Source organism: Equus asinus, chromosome 4 (genome assembly GCF_041296235.1).
Source record: "Equus asinus isolate D_3611 breed Donkey chromosome 4, EquAss-T2T_v2, whole genome shotgun sequence".
NCBI classification, from domain to species: domain Eukaryota; kingdom Metazoa; phylum Chordata; class Mammalia; order Perissodactyla; family Equidae; genus Equus; species Equus asinus.
Genome location: NC_091793.1, coordinates 34,982,633 through 35,000,058, shown reverse-complemented (window position 1 = coordinate 35,000,058; position 17,426 = coordinate 34,982,633). Strand labels below are relative to the sequence as shown.

The 17,426-nt window shown below is 41.8% G+C and overlaps 1 protein-coding gene across 2 annotated transcripts in view; it reads right to left on the bottom strand.

Moving 5' to 3' along the window:
• Positions 1 to 1,180: 1,180 nt before the first annotated feature.
• CRADD (CASP2 and RIPK1 domain containing adaptor with death domain) overlaps positions 1,181 to 17,426 on the bottom strand; it is a 182,550-nt gene continuing 166,304 nt past the window's right edge. For both annotated transcript variants that reach the window (XM_014841246.3, XM_070507056.1), the window contains exon 3: positions 1,181 to 1,768. In XM_014841246.3, coding sequence (XP_014696732.1) covers positions 1,467 to 1,768 — 302 coding nt within the window. In that variant the 3' untranslated portion in view covers positions 1,181 to 1,466. The remainder of the gene's footprint in view (positions 1,769 to 17,426) is intronic.

The window sequence follows — 17,426 nt, the reverse complement described above, 5'->3', positions numbered from 1 at the left end:
GCAGACAGACAGATCATAGATTGGGAATGTTCACCTGCCCCTCTTGATTGGACCCATTGCAGAGCTAATAAATCGCATCACGTTTAAGTGTAGCAGGTAACCTGGTAACAGCACCTCCTCCTACAGCGCCTCAGCTTCAGCCACTCCTCAGCTGTGTCTGTGAACTGCATCCACGTTCAGCAGCCGCAGCAAATTTACAGCTGCCATTTCCCAAGAGCTGAACACGGGCTAGGCACTAGGAGGCCCTTGGCAGAGGTTCCTCCCTTAGTCATCAACAATCTTGGCGGTGGGGACAATCATTTCCTCATTCTACAAATGAGGAAACTGAGGCTTAGAGAAGTGAAGTAACTCGTCCGAGGGGATGCTGCCCGCAGGAGAAGAGCAGGACTCGAGCTTCTGGCACGAGCACGGAAGAGAGAGGAAGGGAAGCAGCATGGAGCATTGGAAAGCACACACAGGAGCAGTGCGCCCAAGACACACGTTCTGGCTCATTCGCCCCAAGCAAATTACTTAACCTCTCCACAGAAGGAGGCTCACCTCTCTGGCCCAACTACTTTATAGGACTTTTGTGAGGTCCAGATGAGATCACTTATATGGAAAGCCTTGAAAACAGTAAAGCATTTGACAAATACCATGTGCTCTTAACACAAAGACAGGAGACTAAATCATAATTCTTAGGAGCACATACCTCAGTCATCGAGGTTCCAACAGAAAGACCACGCCCCCTTTTGTCCCCGAGTAAATCCTTTATACAAACACAGGATTTTCTTCAGCAATCTTTTAAAGATGAAGGGCTCAGGTATGCATGCTGGTACTTGAACTGGCCTTTGTAGGAAGCTTTAGTATCTTAAATTTAATGCAGACACCCTGCCTGTGCTATTCTCTTAACTGGAGAAAGTAACCATTTCGCTGTGACTATCAATTCTGTTCCCAAGAAATGACTACTGTAATTTTACACCCTTAATCTGTGCCATACAAAAATGAGAAAAAACAAACAAACAATACTTTCTCATGAAAGGGCCACATTATATATAGTAATTCACCGTTTATTATCATCATCATTATTAATAGCAAAGTCTACAGTTCAATTCCCAGGAAACCTAAAAGTGGATGTTTTATATATAGGACACCTGCATGTAATGTGATAACACGGAACTTTTTTTTGAGCCACTATGATTTATCAGTCTATTAAAAGGCAACCACACAATTAAAATCGGCACAATTAAAATAATGCAATCTTCGAGCAATTAAAAACAACGAGTTGTCAAGCCAATGTAGGAGATCTACTGAGAAATGTGGTCTTTCAAGTAATGTCAAGTGGAAATCCTATTTTCTCCTTTCATTTAAGAATCATTAAAAAGAAAAGCGCAAACTCCCCTCACCCAAAACTACCTGCCCCGGTGAAAGGCAGAATTCGGCACACCGGACTCGGGGAGGCACACCCCAGTGGATCCACGGAGGCACCATCATTCCAACATGTACCGGAGCACGGAAGGGTCCACCTCCACGGCTTGGAGGGCCCCGTGCAAGCTCCGGAAGGTGGCCTGCTTCCCGTAGCGCTGCCTCCAGCGGACGAAGGCCTCCACCATCTGCGACTGCACGTTGTGGGGGTGGTTGGCCTTACAGCGGTAGATGTCCGTCTGTGACAGTCCCAGAGACAGCACCACGGGCTCCCACTCAGGGCCCAGCCTCTGGGCCAGCTGGTTAATCTGCCGGTCCGACGGGGAGCTGTTGAGGACGTGCGGCGGGATTCCAGTCATCCGGTCATCTGGGGAGGAGAAGGACACGGAGGTGAAAAGAGCCAGCGAGCACATCAGATGGGGACAGAAATGAAAAACGTGGGGAGAATGATCCAGCACTTCCAAATGGCAGGGGCCAGCTTTTCTTAGACTTCTTCCGGGCTGCTCAGTACAAAGTCATATATAGGGACTTATAAATACCATTTAGCATCTATGAAAATGTCCATTACAGAAGAACATAAAAATAACTAGAAATCCCATTAGATAAACCCATTGCTAGTAATCTGATCCATTTCCTCTCAGTCGTTGACATATAAAACATACATTTAGGATTAGATTGTGCATACTGCTTTGCGACATGCTTTTTTCCCTTCCTCTCTTCTACCAGAGAGGCCCAGCGGGGTTCTGGGGGAGCTGAAGGATGCCTGTGTGGGCCCCATTTCCCTCAGCACTGGCCTGTGGGCGCAGGGTGATGCCCTCTCCTGCAGGAATGCCTAGGGCTAGAGGGTAACGGGCCAAACAGAACAGCTACTCCCTCCTGATAAACTTGAACCTTCGCAAGAAAAGTTGCAGTTTCTCACAGAAGCAGGAGCCAAGAGGCCCGCTGAGAGAAAATAAAACTCAGAGGCCATGAGGTAGCAGGAAGAGAGGAAAGCCTGAGTTCATTGTTCAGCACAGGCCACAGGAGGAGAGTTATGGCTCCTGGCAGAGCCCAGAGGAGGAAGAGAAAGCATGTGCTGTGGAGGGGTGATGAGAGAACCTGACCTTGCACTTCCTAAACCAGATTCCAGTCTCCCCAGGGCCAGTCTGCTGAGGAAGTCTGACATTGAGTGAGTGACTATAGATGTGCCAAGCATATCCAATGAGAAGTGCCACTGATCACACAGAAGGCCTTCCAGAGCAAAGAGTCAGCCCTGACCATGGGAAGAAGGAGCCCAGTGAAGGCAAAGCAAAGAAAGTATGCCCTGTGTAGAAGGAACTGCATGTGTAAAGGTCCTGAGGCAGGAGAAGATGGGACGTTCAACGAAGTGAAAATAGTTCACCATAGCAAAGTGTAGATATTGAGAAGGACTCCCAACATCCAAAATTATGGTGCTGGTTACTGGTTAGGCCAGGACTAGAATGAGGTTTCACACTCCTGGTTCAGACGTCTGTTTGATAGCAGATTGTACTACACTTTCTGTCACTAGCATCACAGGAATTTGGGTCAATCCCACTTCACACTCACCAGCCCACTGTTTTGATTTATGAATTTAATAAGAAGGCGAAAGGCATCTTATTAGAAGAGCTGATGTTTTCCACTGCACGTGCCTTTGGCCTGCAGGCAGTGGCCAATACTTTAGGCGTGAGTAGGAAAAATATTGTCAAGGACTCTTTCTGGTGTTTGTCAAGACTGCAATTTTTTAAAAATGACTAAGAAGCAATTAAAATAATGATAATACTTCTGACCAATATTTTATATTAACAATAATGATTTTATGGCTTTTATAAAAATATGGACTCATTAAAAAAATTCAAAAGATGCAAAAAAGTACAAAGAAGAAAAAAATCATCCAATATCCCACCACTGCATTTACAGTTGGTGACTTTTGTTCTGGGCATCTCTTTATGCACATATCCTGGTAGAAGATAATATAATAGCTTTTTTCTAATAAGAATTATTTAAATTTGCTTGAATATAACAGAAGAAAAAGAAGCAGAAGTGAAACTAAATGGCTTTCTGACATGCAGTTAAATACTTAAAAAAAACCCCAAACACATTCCAACACGAAGGATTTAACACTGAGGAAAAGTTTATGAAAATTTAAGAGGTAAATGACATGTTTTCACATTAATGCTCTATAATTAGCACTTTATATTTCTCCTCTCTTTCTTCACACTCCTTGATTTTCGTTGCTTATATCATTTTCATTTTGGAGGGGGCATAACCTTTATATGCTTCTGTAACAATAATCCCTGCTCCACCCAGTTGTTTAGTCTTAAAACTACATTGTAACTGTTTGAAGGTTCACCGGTGTTGTTTTGTTGTTACTTGTGTGTGTGCGGGCACGTGTGTGGAAGACTGTCTCTGGGTTAAAGTCTGTGCCCATCTTCCTCTATTTTGTTTGTTTGTATGTTTGTTTTTTTGAGGAAGATTAGCCCTAAGCTAACATCTGTTGCCAATCCTCCTCTTTTTGCTGAGGAAGACTGGCCCTGAGCTAACATCCGTGCCCATCTTCCTCTACTTTATATGTGGGATGCCTGCCAAAGCATGGCTTGCCAAGCAGTGCCATGTCCGCAACTGGGATCCGAACCTGCGAACCCCAGGCCGCCAAAGTGGAACGTGCGAACTTAACTGCTGCACCGCTGGGCCAGCCCCTGTTTTGGTTTTTTTCTGGTTCAAATCCTGTATCGTGTTTTTGTTCTCAATCTCTTTTCTTGGCTCTTTAATCTATCTTTTAAAAATCCCATTCTACCTCACATCCATTAGGATGACTACCATCAAAAAAATAGAAAATAACGAGTATTGGTGAGGATGTGGAGAAACTGGAAGCCCTGTGCACTGTTGGCGGGAATGTAAAATGGTACAGCTACTATGGAAAACAGTATGGCGGTTCCTCAAAAAATTAAAAATAGAACTACCATATGATCCAGCAGTTCTACTTCTGAGTTCTATATCCAAAAGAATTAAAACCAATGACTCAAAGAGATATCTGTACATCCATGTTCTTAGCTGCATTGTTCACAATAGTCAAAAAGTGGAAGCAACCCAAGTGTCTAGCAAGGGATGAACGAATAAACAAAATGTGGTATATGATACACTAGAATACTACTCAGCCTTAAAAAGGAAAAAAATTCTGCCCCATGCTACAACATGGATGACCCTTGGGGACACTACGCTAAGGGAAATAAGCCAGTCACAAAAGGACAAATACTCTATGATTCCACTCATGAGGTACCTCGAGTAGTCAAATTCATTGAGATGGAAAGAAGAATGATGGCTGCCAGGGGCTGTGGGAGGGGGGCAGGGGGAGTGGTTCTTTAACGGGTACAAAGTTTCATTTTCACAAGATGAAAAGTGCTCTGGAGGTCGGTTGCACAACAATGTGAAAGTACTTAACACTACTGAACAGTACACTTTTGGGAAAAAAAATTAAAAAGAATCTCGTTGTTTTATCATAACTACATTGAGTTTTTGTTTCTACTGAATTGCTGCTGAACTCTTCTACAGCATGAAAAACTTGTGAGGTCGAGTTTTCATGGACTGGGTTTTCTCTCAGACCACATGGGCTGTATGTTTACTTTTTGCAAGCGTGTTCCTTTCTTTCATTCCTCTGCTGCAGCGGTTGCGCCCAGCTGTGATGACGCTTGTCTTCATCTTGCTCATACTTAACACGAGTATCTCTATCCAGAACTTCTCTTTGCTAAGTAAGTTGATGTAGCCTTGACATTCTGCTCACTTTGGAGGGGACCAGTGGTCTTTCTCCCTCTCAGCCCCAATTGGAGGCTGGCTGCTGCTTTCCCCGCAGTATTCTGTGTGGAGGAGCAGTAGGACTCACTTGACCTGCCCCTGCTGGGGTTCTATGTGCTGCCCTCTCTTTTGGAAGCTAATTAAATGTCATACCAGATCCCGCTCTGCCAAGCCAGGGCGCACTCACTCCTCTGGTTCCTTTCTCCGTAACTCAGCACAGCTCCGGGCTGCCTTCCTGCCTCTGCTGAGCGTGCTTCCTGACATTGACCAAGCCTGTCTACTCACCTCCTCAACCAGCTTCTCTCCATACTGACCTACATTAGGAGGAAGCCTCAGGATTCTGTCCCCTCCCCTTCCTGTCCCAGTATTGCTTCTGAGGGGTCAGAGTCGGGTGTCTCTACCTTGTCTGCCACTTTTCAAAGTGCATGGCATAAAGTTGTGATCAGTTTTTTTGTTTGTTTGGTTGCTGCTGGCGAATGTCTTGTTTGTAACTGCTTTTTGGTTCAGTTCATCGGGTGGTGGGGAGCACGCATCTGTGATCCTGCTACACTCTGTCATCATTCTAACTCCTGGCCAACTATTAATGCAATACATGCTTTGAGCCAATTGTTTGGAAGTGAGGACAGTATTTGCTCTCATTCTACCACATTACGGGGTCACATTTCCCTTGTGAAGACTGCCACATAACTGGGTGATGGCCACCAGTCTGAGGACACAGACTGGAGCAAAGATAACTGGCACGTAAGTACTACCCAGCCAAGAGCAAAGCCATCTCTTTCAGGGCGATCTGTATACACGTAAAGAGACAATAACAGCTGTTTGTGCCGTCTGACTTCTAACTGGAAAAGAATCCTCACGAGGCCCTTTCAGCTTGTGAATTCTGCTGAATATGAGGTTACTTAAAAATGAGAGTCCTCAGGCTTTAGTGTCAGCTCCCAAGGGCATACTGCATAAAATCAGGTCAAGCTATAAATTAACCCACTGTGACCATCTGGCCACTGCTTCTCAAAGACTGATGTGCATACCACTAGTGGCGTGCAAGATGATGTCAGGTGGGACCTGGGTGAACATTCTGTATTAGAAGTCATGTATCTATTTTAACACGATTAGAAAAGCATAAATAGCATTTCAAACCCATGATTGCAAGGATTAAGATAAGTAAATTAAAAAACAGATATAAAATGACAAAAAAGAAAAGTAAGTTCTAAAATAAAAAGTAAATTTCAATAAAAGCATTAAATTAGTGGGACAGGTAATATGAAGATATGGCAAAAACTGTACAAGGAGAACCCAAAGGACTGAAGTTTGGGAAGGCCAGTGTTTCTCAACAAGTGCACTGTTGGCATTTCAGGCAGGACAATCCATTGTGCAGGGCAGTCCCCAGTGCATCGCAGGATTTTTAGCATCTGCAAAGGGTTCCTGGACCCAATTCCAATCTTCCAAATGATGGAGGCTTCGCCACACCAACAAGCCATTCTCCGATACCAGCAGGGTGTCTGAGAAGTCAGCTCTATTCTGACACTATCTACCCGGAGACAGAAGCAGATTCCACCGGTAAAGGGCTCAGTCTCTCAAGACCGCCCTCCACTCCAGATGCCAGCCACAAGTCCAGGTTATCACCTGTGCTTCTGACAGACTGGATATAAATCAGAGGTTCCCTTGTCCCCCTTTCTCAGGTTCAATTAATTTGTTAGAATGGCTCACAGAACTCAAGAAAACTCATTTACTCTCTAGATTACTGATTTATTACAAAGGATAGTAAAGGATCTGAATCAACAGCCAGATGAAGAGATACAGAGGGTAAGGTCCCAAACAAAGGAGCTTTTGTCCTTGTGGAGCTTGGGGCCTGGCACGGTGGCACGTGGAAGCTTTCTGCTTCCCCAAAGTGGAAACTCTGCCAAAAAGAAGTGAGGAGCCATCCTTTTGGGTTTTTACGAAGGCTTCATTACACGGTCATGATTGACCAAGTCATGGGCCATCAGCAACTGATTCAACCTCAAGACCCTTGCCCCTCCCCGGAAATGAGGGGGTGGGACTGAAAATTCTGATCGGCTCCTCATAGGGCTGGCTCTCCTGGCAACCTTGAGTGGAGTCCAAAAGTCACCTAACAAGACATCCATTTCACCTTTAAGGCCCTGAAGTATTTTTAGTAACTGAGGACAAGACACCAAATGTTATAACAAAAGATGCTCCCTTTGGTCTTACTGCTCAGGAAATTCCAAGGGCTTGGGGAGTTGTGAGCCAGGAACTGTGGATGAAAACCAAATATATCATTGGAATGACCAAATGTTTATATTTCTTATAATAAATCACACCATCACACACCCACTTAGTGCTAATAACACCCCCTACCCCAGCCTGAGCACACATGGCCACATACCCTGAGGTGAGGCCGTATCACCCCTGGTTGAGATACAGTGACATATGAATATCCATCCTAGTTTTAAAAACCCTGAACAGGGATTTAACTCCTTTTACACTGACAAAATGTTCCCCCATATACAGATCCGAAATCTTTCAGGCAATCCTTTAATCTCATTCTCAGTGAAGCTAAAACAAGCCTGTATTCCAAAGGAACAACACTCTCTGACAAATCCATCTACCACGATGAAGCCAAGGATCCATTTAAAGGGATGAATGTCCCCTCCTCCCCATACCCCATCTCCCTACTGACCCTCCCCCCCCCACCCCATCTTTGTAGTCATTACAGGAATGAAAGCAGCAGTGTTTCCCTCTCTGCTCTGGCCTCAAACCTGTTTCTTTTCCAATTCCTATTGCATTTAGAGTCAGGTCTAAAAGATTCACACACAACTTCACTATGTTTCTTATATGACATTGCTGTCTCCCAAGCTCACTGTGGGTGGAGACCACACCTCCTACTTCTGTCCTCCTTCTCCGTCCTTTAGCTCCTTGCTGAGCACAAAATGAAACTTAATGTACGTGTTTTCAGTAACTGATCATATTCCTAAACAAAAAGTTCCTCCAAGTTACGCGTCCGACTCACCATCTCCACTAACTATGTGTTTCTGACTTTGTTTATTTGTTCTTGAAAAACAAGTCAACCCTTCCAACAAATTTCTGTGCAGGCAGCACTCCCCGGCCTATCTTGGCTGGTGTGGGTTCTCCGAGTGAAGGAGAGTCCACAGGCCAACGTCCAGTCTGGTCATCCTCCCCTTTCTATCCTACATCCTATATATGTGGCCGCCTTAATGGTGACCCCAGAAGAGGAACTACAGAGGGTTCAAAAGCACAGTTCAGAGACTGAAGGCCACGGTGTGGAGCGGCACAGCAGACATGTAAACAGCTACTAGAAAGCCAGGTAAAGCTGTGCTCGGGGATGGAGAATAACAGAAAGGTGTTTAACTGTAACACTCCTTTTTAAACTTCAGTTATTTTGTGATATAAGTGGAGATTTAAGCACATTTGAGTTCTCTGTAACAGTGACTCAGTCGGGTATGAGACAGCATTTTGAAAAACTATACACATTCCTTTGGAGAGTCTGGTAATGTGCCAGCCTCCCCAACTCACTGCTGCAGTGGGCCAGTCACTGTCACCAAAGTATCATATGCTTTAGGTTTGCTGGACAAGAAAAAAGGTTGAGTTAAGAGACCATCCCCTTCTGGTGCAGCTACTTTTTAGGAGTAAAAGGTTAACCCCTGCTCGAGGACATTGACGGCCACGGCTCGGGTCAAGTCCACCAATGTTCCATTGACCAAAGCAAGACATGTGGCCACGCCCAAGACCAATAAGACAGAGGATGACATCTTCTCACGGGGTAGGAGGGGTGAAAATTTGCTGAGCAATAATCCATAAACACTCACAAGTATACTAATACATTTAAAAAGTGTAGATGAAGTGATACATTACTGGGAAAATATTTAATGCCAAACTGGCACAGGAAAAAATAGAAAACTTGAACAGACCAAAGTATTAAATTGTTGAAATAGCAATCAAAGTCCTCCCCTGGTAAAAAGCCCCAGGCCCAGATGGTCTTATGCATGAGCTCGATCAAATGTTCACGGAACATTTAATTTCCCATCTTCTGTAAGCTGTTTCAGGAAACAGAAAAAGAACAAAAGCTACGTGGCCCATTTTATTAGGCTACTCTACTTTTTATTCCAAACAGGACAAGGAGAACACAAGAAAAGAAAAATCATAGGCTCATTTCAGTTATGATTTTTGAAGCAAAAATCCTAAACATTAACTAATTGAATAAAAACATCTACTTAAAATAATAAATCGTGATCAAGTAGAATTTATCCCAGGATTACAATAATTTCAACCTCATAAAATCTATCAATTAACTCAACATAGTTTACAGAGAAAAGTCATTATTATCTTAATAGATGCAAAAAAAGCCTTTGATAAAATTTGACACCTATTTATGCTTTTTTAAAGGATTTCTTTAAAAATTAGAAATATGGTGAACTATTTTAACCTGGTACAGATTGTAAAAGCCTTCAATAAGCAACTGATTTAATGGAGAATGTTACAATGTATTCCCTTCAAGAAAGGGAACAAGACCAGGATGCCCACTATTTCCGTTACTGTTGAATACAGTAGTGGAGGGTCTGACCAATGCTACAAGGAATGAAAAAGAAATTAGATATAAGCACTGGAAGGGAAGAGACAAAACTACCATTATTTTCAGACTATATGATCTAATATGTAGAAAAAGGCCAGAAACAATAGACAATCCAATAGAACAAATCAGAGAGTTGAGCAACATTGCCAGATACAAGATCAACTTAAAACCAAAATCAACAAAACTGCATTTCTCCATCCCAGCAATAATCAAATATAATAAAAGTAAAATAAGCAATGAAAACTATAAAGGATCGAGAAATTAAATTAGCAAAGATCACATCAGACCTCTGTGGGGAAAATTTTAAGCCTTTATTAAGAGACATAAAACAAGATCGGAACAAATGGAGAGACATTCATGTGCTCAGTGGGATGACATTATGATAACAGAAAGATGACAATTGTCATAATGACAATTAAAATTTCATAATGGGGAAAAGAGAGGCTTTCTCCAAACTGGGGAAAACCAGCTAATTATATAGAGAAAAATAAAACTGGACTTTAACATCACACCATAAATAGCGACGGATTCCATGTGGATAAAGGCCCAAACATAAAAGGCAAAATTATAAAGTTAATGGAAAATAATGTAGGACTATCTTTATGACCTGTGGTGGGAAGTGACTTTTTGAACGAATTCCAAGAAGATGACTTTTTTATGTCAAAATTAAAGATTTCTGCTCAATAAAGGAGACCATGATCTAAGCTAACAAAGCAGAATGGGAAAAAATACTTGTTAATGTCTAAACCCAAAGAAGGAATGCCACCTACAGTGTAGAAGGTACTCCTGAAACCAGTAGGAGAGCGGTAAGACCTCCACAGGAGAAAGGGCAAAGATATGACCAGACAATTCAAATTAGAGGAAACGCAAAAGCAAGTATATGAAGAGATGCTCAAACGCAGAAATTTAAGGAATAACAATGGACTCAGCAATGATGAATCACTTCATGTGCATAGAAATTTAGACAATAGCAAGTTTGGGCGGGGATGTGGCAATGTAGGGAACTGTATTCATTGCTGGAGGGGATGAAGACAGGGCAGCCATTCCAAGATGAACAAGCAGGCAGTGTGGGTAAAACTGAATATAGTATACAGTCTTGTTTCTAGGTCTATGTACCCAAGAAAAACCCTGAAAAAGACCCATAAGTGACACGCATAAGGTTGTTTGTGTAAAGTTGCATTATTTATGCTAGCAAATATACAGATACCTTATAACCTAGCAATGCTGTTTTGGAGTTTATATATCCCAGAAAAATCCTCATACAGATCCATAAGGGGTTATGTATGAGGTTGTTTATATCAAGTTACACTTTGGGAAGGAAGGAGTTGGAAGCAGTCTAAGAGTTCATTACCAGGGGAACAGATAAATAAATATGAGGGAGCACATAGGGAATACTGGGCAGTAAGGATGGACTAAAGCAAAAATGTACGAAAAAGCAAGAAATCTATAATAATGCAAATTTAAAACATGTTCAAAACAACCCCATTTACAAAAACACATACAAATAAAAGAACATCCATCAGACAGAATAGCTAGGATAGGAGGCAGGGAATGGGGCGGGGGTGGGGGAGGGGGAGATGACCTGACAGTCACTTCCCCGGGCCCACATGTTAACCTTGGTCCCTGACTGCAATGGCTCTGCAGAGAAATCCCTTTGGCCCAGCGACTGGCTGCCTGGAAATGAAAGAAGAGCACCTTGAAAAGAAAACTAATTAGAACCCCTTGTTCTGACAGATAATCACAGAGAACAATCTGGTCCTCACAGAGAGGTAAACTGTTTGGTCTTTCTAAAACCAATTTCCAGGATGATGAAGTGACAGCCTACTTCAAATAACAAGGCCGGGTTGCAAAATACAAGTAAATCATACTTATTGTAATGGAAAACTTGATTTGACTATCAAGTCCATGGAAGGTCAAGAACAAATTGTTAGCAATAATTGGGTTCTCACTGAATTAAAAGGTGGGAGGTAGGGTGGACACAGCTCCGGGCTAAGAATTAGCAGGCCTGGGTACTACCTAAATTTGAATCTGTCCCCAACTAGCCATAAAACTTGATAAGTCATGCAGCTTCTCTCAGATTGTTTTCTCATTTGTAAAAGTTTAAACCAGATTACTCCCAAGGCCTTATCTAGATACAATGTTACACTATCTTTTTTAAAAGCAATTTGATTTTTTACAGATTTCATGTTTTTTGACTTCTCATTAACCAACAATTATTCATTTACTGTTGCATCACTTTTCCCTACATGTCTTCTAAGACAGAACCAGGACTTTGGTGGTTTTAATAACTTTTTTTTTTTTTTGCTTGTTTCTGTTTTTTTTTTTTAAATATTTTACTTTTCCTTTTTCTCTCCAAAGCCCCCTGGTACATAGTTGTGTATTTTTAGTTGTGGGTCCTTCTAGTTGCGGCATGTGGGACACCGCCTCAGCGTGGTCCAACAAGCAGTGCTATGTCTGCGCCCAGGATTCGAACCAGTGAAACCCTGGGCCCCCAAAGCGGGGTGTGTGAACTTAACCACTTGGCCACGGGGCTGGCCCCTCTTGTTTCTGCTTTTTAAAGATCACTCCTGGAAACTTATCTGTCCATAGCAAAAAACAGTTAACTGAATATTGGTACAGTAAGTTTTTTCCAAAAAGTATTAAAAACTTTAAAAGTTCATGTTACAAGTTGCTGGGCCACTCATTTTTCTCATGTGCTTGCACAGACCTGACTCAGCTCCATCACTTTGTCACTCATCCTGCTCCTTGAACACACCAGCCAGCCTGGGACCTTAGGGCCTTGCACCAGCTGGTCCCTCCCCCTGGAATCTTCTTCCGCTGACTCCCTCCATCAAATGTGACTTCTCAGTGGAGCCCAGGCTGACCGCCTTATTCTCAATCGCAACTCTCACTGCACTCTGTGATCCCCCTGACCCACACATCACCTTCTAATGTGTTAGATATTTGATGGTTGTGCTTTATTTGTTGTGGCTGACTGCCCCACCCCACACACTCGTCCCACCCCTGCTGGAACGTAAGCTCCTCACAGGAAGGGGAGCTTTGTGGGTTTTGATCAGTGATGTGTCCCAGGCACCAAGAACAGTGCTGAGCCCACAGAAGACAGTCACTACAGAAACGGATGCTGTTGAATAAATGAACTCGTTAAAAAGAATGATCCATTACAATGACAACATATTCGTTTAGATCTGCTCTCTATGGCCACAGTGTTACCAAGTGCTCCTTTAGTTTACTTAGCACTTAGAAACCAAAGAAATTATATTGCATAATCTGGGAGCGAAGAGAAGATTTAAAAAGGGGGTGACTCCGTAACAGTAAAATATGGTCAGGGCTAAAGGTAGGTGGTTCCCGACTTTCTATATGAAACTGGGCCACAGTAAACTTGTTCCTCCCACATCCATGTTTAACTTGAAGAGAGAGAGAAAGACAGACAGACTCCAAGATGGTTTCTGGGTAAATACGGCAGAGTAAGGCCTGATTCCAGAGTCTTCATCTCCTCTGATACCTGTGGAAATGAACAAAAGGTAAGAAAAACAAGCCAACCAAAAAAGATGGCAGAACCACTTGCCAGTTCCTATCTCCCTGAAGCTGTATCAATTATTCAACAAAAGTCATCTTTAAGAGATTTGCTCTAATATCCCCAAATCGGGAGAGGATGAATTAAGCGGGTTTTCTTATCATTTTTTCTCTCTGACTTCAGTTGCGTGGGGATGGTAACTGCTACATGGAGGCATGGGGAGATCAGAAACATGAACAAGGACTGACTGTTCCTGGTAGAAGTAACAAGTGCTGCTTCCCTAACACGGAAACTCTCCAAAAAAGAGGTGAGGTGCCGTCCTTTTGGATTTTTATGAAGGCTTCATTACACAGTCATGATTGACCAAGTCACTGGCCATTGGCAAATGATTCAACCTCAAGACCCCTACCCCCGCCTAGAAATCAGGAGGTGAGACTGAAAGTTCCAATCCTCTGCTCACATGGCTGGCTCTCCCGGCAACCTTGGGTGGAGTCCAAAAGTCTCCTGACAAGGCATCCATTTCAAGACCTTTCACACGGTCTCAGGAGAGACTGCAGGGCACAGGTGTTACAACGTGGCCCACCCATTGACAACTCAGCTGAACTCAGTCCTCTGCCCTGACTCCTCTGCAGACATGTGTCCTTAAGCTAAAAAAAGTAGACAGAAGAACAACTACCCAGTCCTCAAGGGGAAACAAATTGTGAGCCAGAAGTGTGTCAAGGAGAAATCACCCCAGTGTGTCTCACCAAAGACTGAACACAGCTGCTCAAACTTGAGCAAGATCGGATGAAACGGCAACTGAGTAACACACTATAGTAACAAGTGGTTTAAAAAGGGAGCACTATGTGGAAAAAACACTTACAAAAAATCCCACAATCCCCTACGAATAAGAAAAAGCATTTTGTCATAGAGCAACCTATAAGAGCATAATAGAAACATGAATATGGTAAAACAAGAGCTTAACAATGAGGTAATCAAATAACAAAATGAGATTTAAAAAGAAGCTTGTCATACTAAAATGATAAACAGAGGATCAAAGCAGCATCATCATGAAACTAATAAATAAACTAGAAATACCAAGGAATAGAATTATCATGACTCGGAATAAAATTATTTATATTCAGGAAAGGCTTGAGATAATCAGAGATAAAAAGCAGAACTTAAAGTAATTAGAGAAAAATGACAGATACGGAAGAGAGAAAAATATAATCCATTAAAAGGTTACTGAGCATCCCTGAAGTAGAAAACCCAGCCCAAAGTATTCAAAGATCTAATACAAGAAAATATCCCAAAAATGAATAAGCAACAGAATTTCTACATTGAAAGAGCATATCCTGTTTCAGGAAAAATTGATATAGAATAATCAATTATGAGACATATTCTGGCTAAATAATTGAATTTCCAGTACCAAAAAATAGTTTTCCAAGCAGAAAAAACAAGTTGCCTAGAAGGAAGAGAAAATCAAATTTTCAACAGTACTTTAAATGCAAGAGACACTGAAGCAGTTCCTCTAAAATTCTCACGGGAATAAAGCATAGTTTCTGAAGATTATTCCTAGCCAAGATGATTTTCAAATGTAAAGGCAATCAGCAAATATTCTTGAACATGAAAACAACTCAAGAATTCACCATTCTGGGCCCTCCTTTAAAAGTCTTGACAATCTAGTCAGTGCAATGAATGGAATAAAGATATCAGCATGGGCATAGCAAGGGGGGGCAGGTAGAAATGGTTTGCTTCAGATGCAGGCAACAAAGGATACATAGTTTATAGAGGATTTAAAAACAGTAACAAAACCACTAAAAATCAGTCTGCTTTTCATATCTCCATGTGCCAACAATTCTAAACAACGCAAATGATAAAATATCCCTTCTCTCTGGAGTGGAATGATCCCCCCCAGACAGTCTCCCCTAAGACCCTTGACCTGCTCCCTGATATCAGTAATAGGAAAGCCCCAGTAAAAAGATCAGTACTGGACACTGAATTCATTTAAATATAAAACTAATTTTAAACAATGGACTAGAACATGTTATATATCTTGATTATATGAAAACAGTTGTGGGGGAGGAAAACAAATCCTCTACCTTCTCAGTCCTTCTGGCTGGTCTGAGAATTACATTGACATGAGACAGAATAACAGGAGAAAAGCAAACAAAACTTTATTACATGTATACCTGCGAGAGACCCGGGAAAACTGAGCAAATTGCCCAAATGGCAGAGGTTCTCATCTTAAATACTATCTTCAGCTAGAGACAAAGGAGGATGTTGGGGGTGGGGTGAGTCAGTTATGGGAGATTACCAGTAAACAAGAGTCAGGTTATTATGCAGATTTAAGTCCTTGCCTTCCAAATTGATAAGAGTTTCTAGAGATAAGGTCATCCCCCTTCTTCCTGGTGCAGAGAGGGAGATACCCTTACAGATGGAGATTTCCCTTATAAATGTAAATGTCTCTTACAAAGGATAAATTCTACTTCTCAGAGCTTCTCCCACGTCTGCAGTTTTTAAAAGTAACCAGCCCCAAATAATCCTCATGCCAAAGAGACATATTTTGGGGTGGGGGCAATTCTGATCCCCCACACAGTAATATAACTAATCAAAATCAAGGCTAGATTATAGAATAGAATGTAAATATTATATACCTTGACTGTGTGAAAATAACACTGTAACTCACCAAAATCTAGAAGAGAAGAGGGGAAAGAGAGTGAGATGCCTATGCTCTCGTTTATCTCGGTAGGGAAGAAATCAACACTGTCTGAAATGGAGATGGCGGCAGTCGGGAGAGGCTAAGTTATCTACGGTAGGAAACAAGCTCTAAATCTCAGTGACTTAAACAGAACAGCAGCTCATTCCTCACTCACACACCCTCTGCAGCAGGCCCACATGTCTCTTCAGGGCAGCACCCCCATGTGCTGGTTCTGCATTCTACGCCACACTGATGTTACGCCCCTCCACAGTCACTTGAGCATCCATGTTCACCAAGGCAGGGAAAGAAAGGGTGGGAGACTGGAGATCTGGCAATTAAATGTATCCATCACTAAGTGACACTGGTCACTTCTGCTCACATTTTCTGTCTAAAGCAAGTCACAAGGTCACACCTAACTTGAAGGGCGTGAGGAAGTACAATTCTCCCAAATCCCAGACAGGACAAGAATTGGGTGAATAGCAATAAGGTCTACCAGAAAACATGATTGGGGGAAAAGAAAAAACAAAAACATCAAGTTCTTCATCATCTCTTTTCTTAATGTCAGAAGGAAAAAAAACCCAACATTTCTTACTGTGAAAAAAATGTTTTTTTCAAAGTTCAGTAATTTCTTAATTTTCACTTAGTTTCTTTCTCTCCAGTTAAATTCAAATAAAATCAAATGTAACCATTTTTAAATTAAAAAATTAGCATGCATCATATGATTCCACTTTTATGAAAGCATTTCTATCTATCTATCTACCTACCTATCTACCTATCTATCTATCTATCCTCCATCCATCTTCCCATCTACAAACACGCTTAGGGATGTCCAACAGGATGTTCACTTACTGTTAATGAGGCTTATTTCTCAGTGATAGGTTTTGTCATCTTTTTATTTTTATTCTTCTGCATTCCTTGGATTCTTTATAGTGACCATGTATCATTTTTATAAATACAGTAGAATCATTATTAGAATATTGAACATTGGATGAACAAATGAGAAATAACACTTAACCTCCTATTATTAAGCCTTAAAATCACTGGATGGTAAAAAAGAGAGAAGATTTCACATTGCTTTAGGAAAGGAAGGGGGATTAAAGGAGGACAAAATATGATATTTCACGATCATTATATACAGTTTGAAATTACAAAACGGGTAAATGCTAATAGCTTCAGGCCATGTAGATGGCTTCAAACAGTTACGTTTCTTGTAAAGGACACACATTTCTATTTTGCCAAAAATTTAAAAGCCTTTTTATATCTTATTCAGAATAGTTGTTGATATAGGTCAGGGCCAATAAGATCACTCCTACCAAATATACCAAATATGCAGTTGCTTACTGAGTTTAATAGAGGTGCTCTATGGAAATGGAGTTGGTTTTTCCCATTAAAAAAATGGACGTTCAATACAAAAGTACAGTTAATAAGCTGGAGAGGAAAAAATAACTTCTAATCAG